Source organism: Azolla caroliniana, unplaced genomic scaffold (assembly GCF_043228905.1).
Source record: "Azolla caroliniana isolate FFs.n. ecotype wild unplaced genomic scaffold, voAzoCaro1.0.p SCAF_10, whole genome shotgun sequence".
NCBI classification, from domain to species: domain Eukaryota; kingdom Viridiplantae; phylum Streptophyta; class Polypodiopsida; order Salviniales; family Salviniaceae; genus Azolla; species Azolla caroliniana.
Window position 1 is genome coordinate 11432209 of NW_028230445.1, and position 15887 is coordinate 11448095.

The following is a 15887-nucleotide window of genomic DNA, read 5'->3' on the forward strand; positions in this document are numbered from 1 at the left end:
TGTTCGACCTCACGTCTTCATTACTTACCCCAATGTTCACAATGACCCTAACCTAACAGTTACAGTGATTCACCGAGTTTTGATGTCTTGGGGACAACCTTTCCCCCCTGTTCTATACATTCAATTGGACAATACTGCTAGAGAGAACAAAAATTCAACTGTATTTGGCTATCTAAGTATGTTGGTCAACCTAGAATTGTTTAGGAAAGTGAAAGTCAATTTCCTTTTGGTTGGCCACACACATGACCATATAGATCAGATGTTTAGCACATTCTCCAGACAGTTGTCTCGGCATGATGCTTTCACTTTACCTAAACTATTTGATGTCATTTGTGATGCATATACACCACGCCCAAAAGTGTTACACTTGAAGGAGGTATATGACTTTAAGAGATATATATTAGATGGGGGTGGTGGGAATGTTAAAGTGCTTGCTCAGTTAAACAATATAAGTTTCAATCACATTTTTTTGATAAAGAAAAATGGAATAAGTGGTTCTACACTTTTGATGTCTTGGGGCCAACCTTTCCCCCTTGTTCTATACATTCAATTGGACAATACTGCTAGAGAGAACAAAAATTCAACTCTGTTTGGCTATCTAAGTATGTTGGTCAACTAAGGATTGTTTAGGAAAGTGAAAGTCAATTTTCTTTTGGTTGGCCACACACATGATCATATAGATCAGATGTTTAGCACATTCTCTAGACAGTTGTCTCGGCATGATGCTTTCACATTACCTAAACTATTTGATGTCATTTGTGATGCATATACACCATGCCCAAAAGTGTTACACTTGAAGGAGGTATATGACTTTAAGAGATATATATTAGATGGGGGTGTTGGGAATGTTAAAGTGCTTGCCCAGTTAAACAATATAAGCTTCAATCACATTTTTATGATAAAGAAAAATGAAATAAGTGGTTCGACACTTTTGTATGCTAAACAATATTCATCTTCTACAACATGGAAACCTGAAAGTGGTTGCCAGTTATTACTTTGTATGCCGAGTACAATTGTCCATGGAGCTAAGCAAATGCCAATTGAAAAGAAAGGACAGTTGTAGAGTGACTTGGTATCGGAACAAAAACGGTTATGGCTCCAAGCCTTAAAGAAAAAATAAAGCATATTGAGGCCGCCAAGAAATATGCCGCACAACAAGACACGTCATGGTGGGATGTATTTTATAGTTATCAAAAAGGAATTATAGACAATTGTGTATTTGGTGATAATTGGAATTTGGAAACGCCATTCACAAGGTCGTTGCAACATGATCGTGTAAATAGAACTCCGGAGCAACCAGCAAATGCGATTAATGACAGTTTGGTCCATCCACAATGTAAAAGATTATGTGCGGAAACAATAGAAAACCAAACACACAGAAAATACGCAAGTTTAATGGAGAGCTTGAGTATGCACAGTACGCGGGAGAGACAGAGAAAGAACACACAAGAAATTCAATTCAAAAAATACTATCTCTATATTTACATCGTGCTCAGTGAGCACCTTTTATACAAGCCCTGACAATGGGCTGACACAAGTACTGACAGTACTTGACTGCTCATAAATGAGCCTCGACACTTACTCCCAAAACTATTCCTTACGAGGAATATCTCTCTAACGGCCTTTCGGTTTACGCACCGATACGGCCTCTCGTTACGCACCGGTTTGCGTATCCATTTTACGCACCAGTCCGGCCTAACCGATCGGTCCCAACCGATCCGGTTCTCAGTTTGCACAGCCGATCCGGCCAATGTTGAGCTTGTATCTCAACACTCCCCCTCAAGCTCAACTTGAGGTTCCATCCGCTCTTCCGGATCTACGTTCCGGTTCCTCCTGGCTCCACGCCTTGCTCACACTCCTCGACCTGTTCGATTCCGTGCGACTCGACCCTTTCGGTCAGCTTGTCTGCTCACACGGCCCTTCTCAGCTTCCTTGTTGTTGCGGTGTTGGCGCCTCTTCTGTTGCCTTCTCTTCCGCTTGGCCCTTGGTTGATTCAGCGTATCTGAATCAAACATCCGAACCGACTCGTCTTCCTCCGATCGGTTTTCGCTCTCGTCCGAGTTGGCTGCCTCCAACTCGACTTCGGTCTTCTGGCCCTTGATGGCTTCGTCTCGCCCACACTTGGTTGGCTTCGGTTCTTCCTTTCGATTGCTCCCCTTATGTCCGCTTCCAGAATCTTCCGCGGGTCCGCCCTCGGCTTCTTGAGCCGATCCGAAATCGAAATCGTCATCTGACTCGGCATCGCGGTCTTCTCTCCCCCTTCCGTGGTCATTCGTGACATCTCTCCCCCTCAAGTTTGGCACGTCGAGGTGACGCAACCCAAGCGCACCCGAGAATTGCCGTAACTTGTCTAGACCAAGAGGCTTGGTGAAGATGTCGGCGGTCTACCGATCCGTCGGAACATACCGAAGTTCGACTTCACCAGAGAGAACACGCTCACGGACGAAATGGTAGTGCACCTCAATGTGCTTAGTCCAGGCGTGGAAAACGGGGTTCTTGGCGAGCTGGATACTGTTGAGGTTGTCGCAGTAGATAGTCGTTGGATCGGACACCTCCACCTGCAGATCCTTAAGTAGTCAATCAACCATATGGCTTCGCATGTCGCGACAACCGCTCCTCTATACTCAGCCTCGGTGCTCGACAGCGCAACTGTCGGCTGCTTCTTGCTACTCCACGCGATCGCGGCACTCCCGAAAGAGAACGCGAAACCGGACGTGGATCAGCGATCGGCGACGTTGCCGGCCCAGTCGGCATTGGTGTAGCTGACCAACTGTGGGGCTGTATTGGACCAATATAGTAGCCTCTGGTCCTTATTGCCACTAACGTACCGGAGTACGCGTTGTGCGCACTGAAGGTGTTCCTCGATCGGTTGCGCCATGAACTGACTAATCACCCCGACCAGGTAGCTGAGATCTGGTCGGGTGATGGTCAAGTATATAAGGTTGCCGACTATCTGTCGGAACCTCGTTGGGTCGCATACCTTTCCGGACTCAGGGCGAAGCTTGATGGTTCTATCCAAAGGAGTCGAGACGGACTTACAGTCTGTCATCCCGAATTTGAAGAGCATATTCAGCGCGTAATGACGTTGGCTGATCAGTACGCCTTTGGGGGTGCGGATCACTTCGATCCCAAGGAAGTAATGAAGGTCCCCCAGATCCTTCATGTCGAATGATGCCGCGAACTGGAGCTTCACACGGTCAATCTCACCTAGGTGGGCACTGGTGATGACCAAGTCATCAACATAAAGTAAAATATTAACTGGCCCGAGTCGACCTTTCCGGATGAACAGTGAGGAGTTCAATTTTGACATCGCAAAGCCCATCTGACGCAGTCGATGCGTGATCTTCGCGTTCCAGGCACGCGGGGCTTGCTTTAGTCCGTAAAGGGACTTCTTCAATCGGCACACCGCCGAAGTGTTCGTTCCAGAGTGAAATCCGAGGGGTTGTACCATGTACACCTGTTCCTCAAGCTCACCTTGTAGGAATGCATTCTTTACATCCATCTAATGTAAGTGCCACCCCTTTGCCACAGCTACCACGAGCAAAACACGGACAGTCGTCATCTTCGCGACCGGCGCAAACCTCTCATCGTAGTCGATGCCGCGTTTCTGCGCGTAACCTTTCGCTATTAACCGGGCCTTGTATCGGTTGACCGAGCCATTGGTGTTGTACTTGACCTTGTACACCCACCTACATCCGATTGGCTTCACACCTTTCGATGTGTCAACCAGGTCCCAGGTTGCATTTTCCGCCAATCCGCGCATCTCTTCCTCCATCACGACACGCCAGTTCGCGTCTTTCACCGCTTCTGCGTAGCTCTCCGGCTCACGCACTTCCGCTACTCATGTCATGTACGCGTAATGGTGCACCATGTACTCATTATAACCGAACCGCACAACAGGGTTCTTCTGGCGGGTTGATCGGCGTAATTGCTCATTAGCCGATGTTGAGGCTTTCTTGGCTGACGCGGACACCTATCGTCACTTCCCTCGGAGTCGGACTCGCGTCGATCCGACTCATTCCTATCCGTGTCGTAATCCGACACCTTCTTCTTCCCTTTTTCTTTGCGCGTAAGCCGTCTCCTCGGCTTCCTACGCGGGGAATGCATGGCCGAGTCTCCACTACTCGTCGGCTCTTCATCGGACTGGTCGAACCGACTCAGTCGTCCATTTGGTCCGCTTAAGCAAACCGAAGTCGGATTCTCTTCGCGGGTCTCGATTTCAAGCTCATCTGGAGGCACCTCGGCCTCACTGACCTCATCATCAGAACTCGGATTGGAGGTGAGGTCCGGAGTCAGAGGCAAGTACCAAGACGCGGACTCGTCAAACACAACGTCGCGGCTCACGCGTACTTGTTTGGTGCGTGGGTTATAACACTTATAACCCTTCTGCTCGTCCGAATAGCCGACCAAGATACTCTTCTCGGCTTTCGCGTCTAGCTTCCTCCGTTTCTCCTTTGGCACATGCACATACGCAATGCTACCGAAAACTCTCAAGTGTCGTAGATTCGGCTTCCTTCCGAAATACTGCTCATGCGCCGACACTTTTTCTCCGATCCGATTCTGGATGTATACTGCGGTTCGTACCACCTCGGCCCAATAGAACTTGGGCAAGCTCTTTTCTTCTAGAATTGCCCGCACCGCTTCCACAATCGACCGATTCTTCCTCTCGGCCACGCCGTTTTGCTCCGGCGTGTATCTACAACTAAATTCGCACCGAATTCCCATCTGTTGTAGATACCCATTGAATTGACCGGAAAAGTACTATTTTCTGCCATCCGACCGCAGGCACTTGATCTTTCTTCTTGTTTCCGTTTCCACGAACCCTTTAAGGTCCCAGAAACAGTCGAAGACTTCACTCTTCTTCTCAATAAGGTAGATCCACGTGTGTCGCGTATAGTCGTCGATGAAGGAGACAAAATATCGACTCCCGCCAAGACTAACATTCTGTGTTGGCCCCCATACATCGGAATCTTTCAAGTCGAGCTTGTTCCAGCTCCGGTTATGCTCGTTAGGGAAGGGAAGTCGGTGTTGCTTCCCCAGTTGGTAGGCTTCACAAATTTGTGCCTTTCGGCCACTAAATCTGGGCAATCCAAACACCACCTATTTCGATTGCAGGTCCTAAAGCCGTTGATAGTTGACGTGGCCTATCCGCTTCTGCCATAAGTCGATGTCCGACTCGACTTTTTGTCCTTTCGCGAACATTGTGGTGCCACCGTCACTAGAGTCGAGGATAAACATCCTCCCGTCTCTGCGCCCTTGCGCAATAACTCAGCCTTCTTCCTCGATGAAGCACCCGAGATGCGTGAACCAGACTTGTATCCCCTGGTCGATGATCTGCCCGACCGACACCAGATTCTTCCTGATTGTTGGGATGTGTAGCACGTTCATAAGTTTCCCTTTCTGCCCAACATGGCTCAAGGGAACTTCACCAACATTCGTGATCGGATGCGGAGTGTCGTCTCCGGTTGCGACTACTCCCGGTTGCATCGGTTTTTCCAGGTATGAGAACCATTCCTTGTGGCACGTCATGTGGTTTGACGTGCCGGAGTCGACGTACCACACCTCCTCCGATTTTGGACTGGACTTCTTCATCGAGTTTGCTTCATGTCTCGTCATTAAGACTGACCCTTTTTCGGCTTCTCCGGATCCTTCGGCGTAGTGCAATCGTTGCTGATTTCCTTTGTCGGTCTGTCCGGAACCTGATCCGGACCTGGTTCTCTCCGAATCGGCGCGTTTTTTCCAGCACTCACTCTCCCAGTGGCCTTTCTTGCCACAGTACCAGCATTCCGCGGTGGATTTCCCTTGCCGATTCTCGTTGCCTCAACTCCCCCTGTTTCCGGAGGGTCCGGAGTTGCTGTCGGCATCACTTCGGTGCCTTCGTCCTTGATCCCGTCGGCCACGTCCATTGCGTACCAACTCGCCTCGTCCGCCACGACCACGGGGCCTATCTCCCTCTGTGTACAGCATCTTGTTGTTGGCATGCGTGCTTGTCGACGCACCCGCGTGGTTCTCCTCTATAAGGAGCATCCACTGTAAATCAAAAAACGACAGCGTATTCTCCCATGTACACACAACAATTCGGAACGCTCTGAACTTCGACGCCAATCCCCCGAGATAGATTTGCACCATCTCGCCTTCCTCGACGTTCACATCGATAGAGGCTAGAGAATCACATATATCTTTGATCTTCGAGGTGTAATCAGCCACTGACAAGTCGTGTTGTCGTAAATTGCTCAGCTCTTGTCGGAGTTGAAGCTTCCTGGCTGTGGTGCTTGCGGTGAAGATCTTCTTCAGATTTCCCCAAGCATCCTTTGGCGTTTTCGCATCCCGAATATAGCTCAGGAGTTGTTTGCCCACACAAGACGCGAAGCAGTACAATACTCTGCTCGCTGACTGTTCCCAAGCCGGGAAGTCTTTGTGTGTCAAATCGGGTGCTGTGTCATTTGCTCCATCGACATAGCTCCAATAACCGTGTCTGAGCAGGTACTGGTGCATCTTGTAAGACCAAGACGCGTAGTTGTTTCTGTCGAGCTTCTCTGTTGGAAGCGAGCTAGCCATGCCTCTATCCATCGGTTTTGCCTATTCTTCTTGGTTGGTTTTTTTTCTTTCAAGTTATGTCGGTTGTAGAGGTTCTCAACCCTCGCGCTCTGATACCATGTAAAAGATTATGTGCGAAGCAATAGAAAACCAAACACACAGAAAATACGCAAGTTTAATGGAGAGCTTGAGTATGCACAGTGCGCGGGAGAGACAGAGAGAGAACACACAAGAAATTCAATTCAAAAAATACTATCTCTATATTTACATCGTGCTAAGTGAGCACCTTTTATACAAGCCCTAACAATGGGTTGACACAAGTACTGACAGTACTTGACTGCTCATAATGAGCCTTTCGGTTTACGCACCGATACGGCCTCTCGTTATGCACCGGTTTGCGTATCCGTTTTACGCATCGGTCCGGCCTAACCGATCCAGTTCTCATTTTGCACAGCCGATCTGGCCAATGTTGAGCTTGTATCTCAACACACAACAAAGAGACATTTATGTGGGACCAAGGATGACCAAAGCAGCCGAAGCTAGATGGCAAGGCAATTTTCAAGAGCTCAAGGCGGGGATGTTGATTGCAACGCCGGCTGATGAGAACTCACATGGCCACCAATTTTGGGTTGGTAAAATTCTAGAAGTGCTAATGCATGAAATAGAAAACACGATCAAGTCTATAAACGTTCGTTGGTAGAACACTAGAAGTGCAAATGCTTTTACAGGTAAGTATACATTGGAGATGATTGAATGCCCAACAAGAAGGGGAGGTAGGAAGAGGAAGTGAAACATTCGTAACACCTCGACCCTTGATATCTCTGATGTGGATATCATCGTGTACGACTTCACACTTACAAAAGCCGGACGATTAAGGAAGTCAACAATAGATATAATAAAAGAAAAATTATCAGGTCTATAGGGTGGCTCGAGTCAAAGGCAAACGAGATCTGCTACATATAATCTAGAGTCAAACCATTTGATTTATGATGCAGATAATGCACTAATTGGTACATCCGAGGATGACGAGGAGGAATCGTCATTGTATATTAGTTATAGTAGTGATTCTCCGTAAAGGAGTGATCACGAATGTATATTTGGCTATTAAGTGTAAATACATTCCGCTTGTAACAAATCGAGTAATATAAAAGCATGTATTTTGAATTCTTATGATTTCTAAAAAATCGTTTCTTATAAAATAACATTGGTTGTAAAGTTTGTGATATAAATTGAGAATGTAACTTTTTGAAATTCCTCTTTTTTTAGTTACTTCTAAATCACGAAAATAGTGGATTTTTAACCTTTTTCATAGTATGTTTGAACATGTATGATACTGGTATCAATGTGTTTTGTAAAATCATTGAAAAAGCCCTAAAATCAACCAAAATTTTCCTTATCCTTCCATTTATGCGCGATCCTTCCACTTGTGAACACGAACGTGTTTACTAACTGATGTAGCTAATTAGCCATTAAATATACTATTTTTATTCTTGGCTAATTAGTTGTGGCCAGTAGTTATGGTAATGTAAATAGCTAATTAGTTATGGCCACTACCTAATGTAGTTAATTAGCTATTGAATATTATATTTTCATTCTTAGGGAATTAGTTGTGGCTAGTAGTTAAGTCAATCTAAATAACTTATTAGGTTTTAGTAGCTAATTAGCTATAGCCACTACGTGATGTAACTAATTGGCGTTTGAATAGTGTATTCTTCTTTTTGACTAATTAGTTGTGACTAGTAGGTAATTAGTTTTTGGTAGTTAATTAGTTATGGCTAATAGGTGATGTAGTCCAATGATTATTAGCTATTAGATAATAACTACTTGTGGCTACTAGCTTATAAATAATGTACTATAATTAGCATATTAAATAGTTGTGGCTAATAACTAATAGCTAGAAATACTAATATTAAGTGATCTTGGCTTATTGACACTAACAACAAGAATAATATCAATGTTAAAGAAGAACAATAACTTGTTGATAAGTGCAGATGTGTCATTGCAACGATTGTAAATACTTGAGATACATTAAGAAGGTGAATGGGATGTTCTTTGTATTGACTCCTTCCAAAACGTTTCTTGTATAAATCCTTCTTATTGGGTGATACCCTACTCTCAATACCTTGGTCGCTCTATTGAAATACTCCACGATCTTTCTCTCTATAATTTTAGCAACACAACCAGTAATTTTACTGTCTTTAGTTGAGGGAAAATAACAAAGGCGTTGTATGGACTTAACGGCATGAAAGAGGAGACAAAGCCTTATATTGAGAGACATGTTTGTTACTTGATGTGGAATAATGAGTGGCGCCAAAATTGAAGGTATATTCGGTAAGGAGCGACAGCGGCAATACCATGTGTAGAGGCACACATGAAGAAGCCATGGTAGCAATACTACTCGCAAAGGCGGTAAGGAGAGATGGCAATAGTACTACTTGCAAAGGCTATAAGGAGTGATGGCAACAATACCATGTGTAGGTAGAGGTATGCATGAAGGAGAGATGGCAACAACGCTACTTGCAAAGGCAATAAGGAGTGATGGCAGCAATACCATGTGCAAAGGCAGGCACAAAGGAGTGATGGATTGAATACTATGTGTGAGGATCGTGAGGAGTCATGGAAGTAATATCATGTTCAAAGGCAAGCACAAACGAGCAATGGATTGAATATTATGTACGAAGACGGTGAGGAGTGATGGCATAAATACCATGTCGAGATGCACCCAAAGCTATGCACTTACTATGCTAGTGGATGTTGAGAACTTGTATATATTAATGGCATTTTGATACTAGCACTAGCATGACTAGATGAAACACACATGAATACAAGCTTGTGCACAAAACAAAAAGAGTGGGAAAAGGGACAGCTAGAATATAAGGGCCATGTAGCTAACCTTGGTCATTTTTATGTCTGATTTAGTCTTCATTTGCAATTTTTAAAGTGGTACTTTTCTCTCTTCCTCACATAAGATTTAAGTATTTCAAGGCTTACATTCATCTTTTTGTACTGCATGGTTCGTTTTATATATCTAGGGGGTATTTACAATGTGTACTTTCGATTCTTCTTGACTTATGAAGTGTGCCAACCTCAGATTGAGTAAATCATTGTAAGAGGAGAGTTTGTTCACAGTTGTTAGTAGCTTAGGAGTGAGCAATGGATAAGATGCAGGAATGCACACATAAAAACTAAGTTTAGAGAACATTTTGGATACTCTGAAGGTGAAAATCTAAAGAATGGCACCTATGATAAAAGTTGCAAACATCAACAAGCAGTTCAATACCCAATAATTTATTTCCATAACCCATAAGTTCCAAACTCTCCGAGAATTACTCTGGGGTATAAAAAACATTCATTACAAAATTGACCACTTGAAACCCCATTTGTTTCTTTAGGAAACATTAAAATTTATGGATACGAGTCTGCACTTCATGGTGCTTCAGAGATAGACCAAAAACATGGCACAATGCAAACCCATCCTGTCCTATACTAAGAAATATGACTTCAAGTTTATTTTCTTTCTTTTGGTTACTTGTTTTTCCCCTTCCAGAGGTGAACTCGAAATTGATGTTCTCATCTTTTTCTTCTCTTCTTATTTTCAGGTTCTGATTCTGATTCTGATTCTGACTCCGAGCTGCTGCTCTCGGAATCAGTAGAATCACCACTATCCGAACCACTACTGCTGGTGTCACTCTCTTCAGATGACTCATCAGAGTCTGATTCACTTTCAATTTGTCGCTGTTGCTGCATAATCAGCCTCGGCATGTTCTTCAAATATTCACGCAAGCTGTCTGTGATACCTCCCAACCCAATAGATGTGAAGAAGTTGATGGCAAATCGAGTGTTCTTTGGGTTGTCTTTAGGAAATATGCCTTCAAATGAGTCTTGCATAATAGGATCATTCAGCTTCTCATTCAGTTTCCGTAGCCCTAGATGCTCGGATAGCTCCTGCAGAATATATAAACATATAAGTCCAGATGAGTTAAGCTCATATAGGGAAGGCAAGAAATCATATAAAACAAGTGAATTAACCATGTATATATGCCTGCATTTAAGGATCCATTCTTACATCACTAACGCAGTAATTTCAATGTTCAGATGTGAGGATTCAGAGAAGTTTTCCCTGCTTATCTAATGATAAAGCAAAATGTGGCATTGATCCCTCGAAAAGGTGATAAGCTTCTTCTCAGAAAATGCATTATTAGTGTGGTTTCTCCTACAATCACCTAATGCCCAGCATAGCAAATAATATAAAACTATCAAACCTGGAAAAGAATCTTGATGAAAATACGTGATGAGGAGGTGGTATCTTCTTCAGTGAGTCGTATATATCCGAGAACATTCCAGGGCAGTGCATCCGTCCCCAATAAATGGGCAAAGAACTTGGCCACATTACGCAATTTATTAGTCTCGAGTCGATGTATCATTGAATATTGCTTTACAAAACACTCATCAAAGTTCTCTTGATAAATCTTGTTGATCATGCAAAATCTTTGGCCAAGGAGGCCATAATAACGTAGGTATGTCCTCTCTTGACTGCAACACTCGAGAAGCATTATATTCAGCTCCATCTATGCAAATATGAACTATATTAGAAACGTATTGCCATAGACTAGAATAAAAAACATGAATACTTCAAAATATCCTAACCTCTTGTCCAGGTTCGAGCTTTATCTTCAATAACTTGTGACCTGCTTCTTCAAAATCTACACTTGACATGATGGTCAGATATATTGTTCTTCGCAGATTGACCAAATTTGTTTCCGTTTCATCTTTTATTTGCATCCTCTCAGCTTCTTCCTCATCATCCTCGTCACTTTCATCACTATCATCAGAACCACCAGAACTTTCTTCACCATCATCAACTTCTTCTCCCAGAATATCTTTCTTTATTTTCTCATACTGTTTCTCATTCTCCAGAAAATCCTTGTCTGGCCTGAAAATATCTGAAATGGAAACATGATCAAATTAGTTTCTGAAGTCAGCATAGTGCAAAATTAATGTTTGAAAATAAAAGGAAATTAATATTCAAAGATGACACTAGTTTTAATCATTGTCCGAAAGAAAACTAAGTAACAATTAGCTTTGACGACACTAATGCTAGAGTGCATCAGTGGTAGCACATGCCAAATTTGAGTGAAGATGCAAAGAAGTACATGGAGCTCTGAGATATGTTTAGCAAAGTAAGTATGGCATATGATCTTAAGAGTGCATAACATGGGCTCAATGTATTTAATACCAACATGAGAAAAAGTATAGAAATAAGATAGTATGTATACCAAGATTTGTTTCTGGATCTAGATCGTCAGATAAGGAGATCTCATGAGTAAATTGATCTTCTTGATCCACAAGGTCTAACTCTGGCAAAACAGCTTGATGTCCCTGTACAAACAGTTTTTCTTGAAACGATATAATTCCATTTTAAAACTTGATTAAATATGTTTATCGTTATATGGCTGTCACTCGATACACTTCTCGGCACCATAATATGACAACATAAATGTATTTGTATCGACTGTATAAAATGATCAATGTCAAGGTTTAAATTTTAAACAAGTTCCTTTGATTGTTGCTAAAGGAATGGTTTGAGAAGCAAATATTGAACTTGAGGGCTAGAAATGTAATTTTCCTTTTTTTGATGACGAATGCAGACCAATCCTATGGACTCAATACTAAAATGCCTAAAAGCACATTACCTTTCAGATAGTGAGATGTGTCACACTACAGATACATCTTGGCATATTACATGATACATAAATATTGATGTTTACACCCATACACATAATAGATGGGTAATGCATATATATGCACCATGCTTCTTGTTCCTGTTCCCATTCTAAGATGCATCAAACCCAATATGCCCTTAGGCATGTGAGGCAGCTACCCAACTAATCAATATCCCAGGAATACCATATCCAACATATAATATAGTTATGAACTTCATGAAGCACATTGCAAAAACATTTCCTATCTATAGTTTGACCTGTTAATTCTCAACTGTTTCCTATGCATTTGTATTTTTAATGAGTTTTAGAAAATATTTAAATTGAATTATATCACCCACTGCTTTGTGCATAATTCATTGTAAAACAGAGATAAATTACTCAAATAATATGCATGATGACATAAAGAGATCATTAATGATGGGCATTGATCTATACTTGTCCGAAAACAGCATGTCCAAACAAAAAACAAAAAACACAACTTTGAAAAGTCTAGAGTAATAATAAACTCTTCATCCAGAAGCTCATGATGTCATACCTGAAATTGTGCCTTTCTAATTGCAAAGAGACCTTCTATCATGAATTGAACTCGCTTATCAATTTCTCCCTCATGAAGAATGCCCCTGAATCTTTCAAAAATTCCTGCAAAAGGAACCATCAAAATATGTAAGAATCACCAAGTACTGCAGTAGATTCATCAACATCAAGCTAGAAAATAATTGATTTTGTATAACAAGATGGATCAGCAGTAAATGAGCATTTGTTTCTAGGAAATTGTAGTTTGGAATATAGTCAGGGCACAAAAAACTTTGTGTGTTGTTTCTACCGTTATGAGGAATTCAAACATTATGTATGCTCAGGAATATAATTGCATTATTTGCATACAGAACATCATTACTTCATTCTATTCTTCTCAGGTTTATTGCTCTCATTCAAGAGATAAGATTATCTACACTCTGTATGGAAGGCATGCCCAAAATATCTGAATGTTTCAGGTTGCATGAACGTACACTCTTGCAACGGAATGCCCTCGAAACCTTTGGGAATAAGCCTGATAAGCATAAAATTTAGGAGATTGGGATGTGATAAGCATATATATCACTCCATAAAGAATAGAGCAGAATATCCTTCACCAAAAGGAATTAATCTCATCCAGATCTGGAAAAAAGTATACCAATTATGACTACAAGAACAATGCTGAGATAAGAAATCAAGCTTCAGTTGCATCCAACTTTTTAAATTAATAGAAGTGAAGTATCAATATTTTTGACGGTATCTTTCACATAGGAGAATTTGCTTAAAGTAGAGTAACATACAGAAGTAAGGGACTTCGAGCTCACCGTGCAATCCTTGGGGAGCAAGATCCTGAAGAATAGCACCGCATTCTTTGACGAAGCCTACAGCAACCTAAGTATGGGAAAATATATCACTTTCTAGAAACATGTACTAAGAGGGAAGAAAACACAAAAAATAGTATCTAAGAGTACTTACCTCTACACTGTCATCAGTTGGATTTTCTAACAAGACCATCAATACCTCTAATGCCACAACTTCATGTGCCACTTGCTGGTTGACAAGGTGGGCAACAAACTTAGCTGCTGCTAACAGCAAAGGCTATAAACAAAATATACAAAGGATAACATTAGAGTGCCTAGATAGCATAAATAAGGTATTTATAAAAATATTAGCCATCTGAAAGAAGTATACATCCTTGCCATCGAAAATCAAACCTTGTCATTTCTCTTGAGAGCCCTCCGAAACTGCAAAATAATTCTTTTGAGAAGGAGCTCACCAAGCTCTGGAAACTTAGTATTAACCACGGCAACTAAAGCAGCAAATACATGGGTAAAAGATGGTGAAGCCATCTGAGACTTCATACATGATCGAGCAAAAAGGCCACGGCCACGGATAAGGTTCTCTGAAAAAAGCTCAGGAATGATATTCTTGATATTTGAAGCATTCACTTTGTTGACAAGCCCATTTATACTCTTCCTCAATGCATCCCATGTGATACGTTGGTATTCTACACTGCTCTTATCTTGAATGTCTTTCATCATCTGTGCTAGTTTGAAGGGGGGGATGTACACACCTCCACTTCGACCTTGGGGTTTCTCAACAATATTAGCATCATTTGTCCCTCCTACATGCTCTTTTTCTACAATCAATGGCTCATCCTTCTTCGATTTTGATCGCCACTGGCTTCCATCACCATTCTGCTCTCCTTTTTCTCTAAGAGTTCGGTCACGATTCCCATTATCTGTTGCTCTCTCTTCTCTTCGGATTTTAGGATGATGGCGACTCCCTCTCCCATTATGCTCATCTTCATCATCATCATCATCATCATCCGACATCTTTCCTTTATCCCTTACTTTGTTTCTTCTATGTCGATGCCTTGCATCTCGCTCCCCGTCATCGTCGTCATCACTAATATCTCTCTCTACTTTCCTGTTTGATCTCTGTCTATTTCTTCCATCACGTGCATCATCATCATCCACCTCTCGCTCTGCTTTCGTGTTTGATCTGTACCGATTTCTTCCATCATGTTCATCTTCATCACCATCATCCATCTTTCTCTCTGACTTCCTGCTCGAACTATGTCTTCTATGCCCTCCTTCATGTTCGTCGACATCATCATCATCCACCACTCTCTTCCCTTTTGTGCTCGATCTATGATTATGTCTTCTTCCATCACGTTCCTTCTCTTTCTCTTTCTCTCTCTCCTTCTCTTTCTTTTTATCCTCTTCACTATCATCCTTCACCGTCTTCCTCTCCTTGCTTCTCCCCCCTTCCCTATCACTTCTATACCTATCTCCTTCGTATCTCCCAGGTGAACTTCGGTGGCTATGGAGATGGTCTGAGGACCTGTGCGTACCTGGGTGAGACGCTCGGTTCTCCTCTTCTTCTGAGAAGGAACCATCGTCTGAAGCTTCAGAGCTCCTGCTCCTGTTTCTACTTCTGTTACGGTCAGAGTGTTTGAGCTTCCCGTCTCGGTCTCTGTCTTTGTCTCGGACTCTAAGAGAATCGCTGTCAGGAGACCAAGGGCTTCTTCTGCCACTGCCCATGGATGCCCACCACCGCCCTCTCTCCCTCTCTCTCTCTCTCTCTCTGTCTGTCAGAGACACACAACTCAGTCACTAGGGGACGGAGTTCGAATGCCTTCTGATAGCATGTATGTATGTATGTATGTATGTATGTACATACATACATACATACATATATCATATATGTATCATGTATGTATGTTTGGCTCGTGTCTATTTGCTACCAAATGATAATGAGGGACAATGCAATGAAAGGCATGTTCCCGCCGAGGGCCTGTGTCATCTACAGTATCACTTTATCCAAAAAAAGTGTGTGAGTTTTCGATAGCTTGACTCTAATTTTCTTTGTCACTAGTAGCCCGATCATAAGCTATCTAGTGTTGATTTCAGAGACCAAAAAAAACCTTGGATTGAAAATTGAATCCATACAAAGGCAGAGATTATGGTTCATTGCAGAATCGAGGATGACCCGACTCGGTAGCCAAATCAACGTTGCCGACACCCCGATCAGGAGAAATTCCCTCCTTAGAGGATTCAATGATCAAAGAAGTCCTCTATAGTGCACAAGATGCACACACGTGGCGTGGCT

The 15887-nt window shown here is 42.5% G+C and overlaps 1 protein-coding gene across 1 annotated transcript; it reads right to left on the reverse strand.

The window, feature by feature from the left end:
* Positions 1 to 9798: 9798 nt before the first annotated feature.
* LOC147859037 (MIF4G domain-containing protein / MA3 domain-containing protein) lies at positions 9799 to 15343 on the reverse strand. The gene is made up of 8 exons (XM_087325461.1): positions 13988 to 15343; positions 13749 to 13871; positions 13598 to 13664; positions 12796 to 12899; positions 11814 to 11916; positions 11185 to 11480; positions 10800 to 11105; positions 9799 to 10482 (listed from the first exon to the last, which is right to left on the reverse strand). Exons 1-8 carry the CDS (start codon positions 15317 to 15319, stop codon positions 10108 to 10110), a joined length of 2706 nt encoding a protein of 901 aa, XP_087181587.1. The 5' UTR covers positions 15320 to 15343; the 3' UTR covers positions 9799 to 10107.
* Positions 15344 to 15887: the final 544 nt, after the last annotated feature.

What these genes read in the sequence shown, in the direction of transcription:
- LOC147859037 (XM_087325461.1), bottom strand. Translation starts at nt 15,319, where the DNA reads ATGGGCAGTGGCAGAAGAAGCCCTTGGTCTCCTGACAGCGATTCTCTT. An exon ending in AGCTCGAACCTGGACAAGAG is followed by an intron (nt 11,106 to 11,184) that starts GTTAGGATATTT and finishes ATATTTGCATAG; the next exon opens with ATGGAGCTGAATATAATGCT. An exon ending in TCATCAAGATTCTTTTCCAG is followed by an intron (nt 10,483 to 10,799) that starts GTTTGATAGTTT and finishes TATATTCTGCAG; the next exon opens with GAGCTATCCGAGCATCTAGG.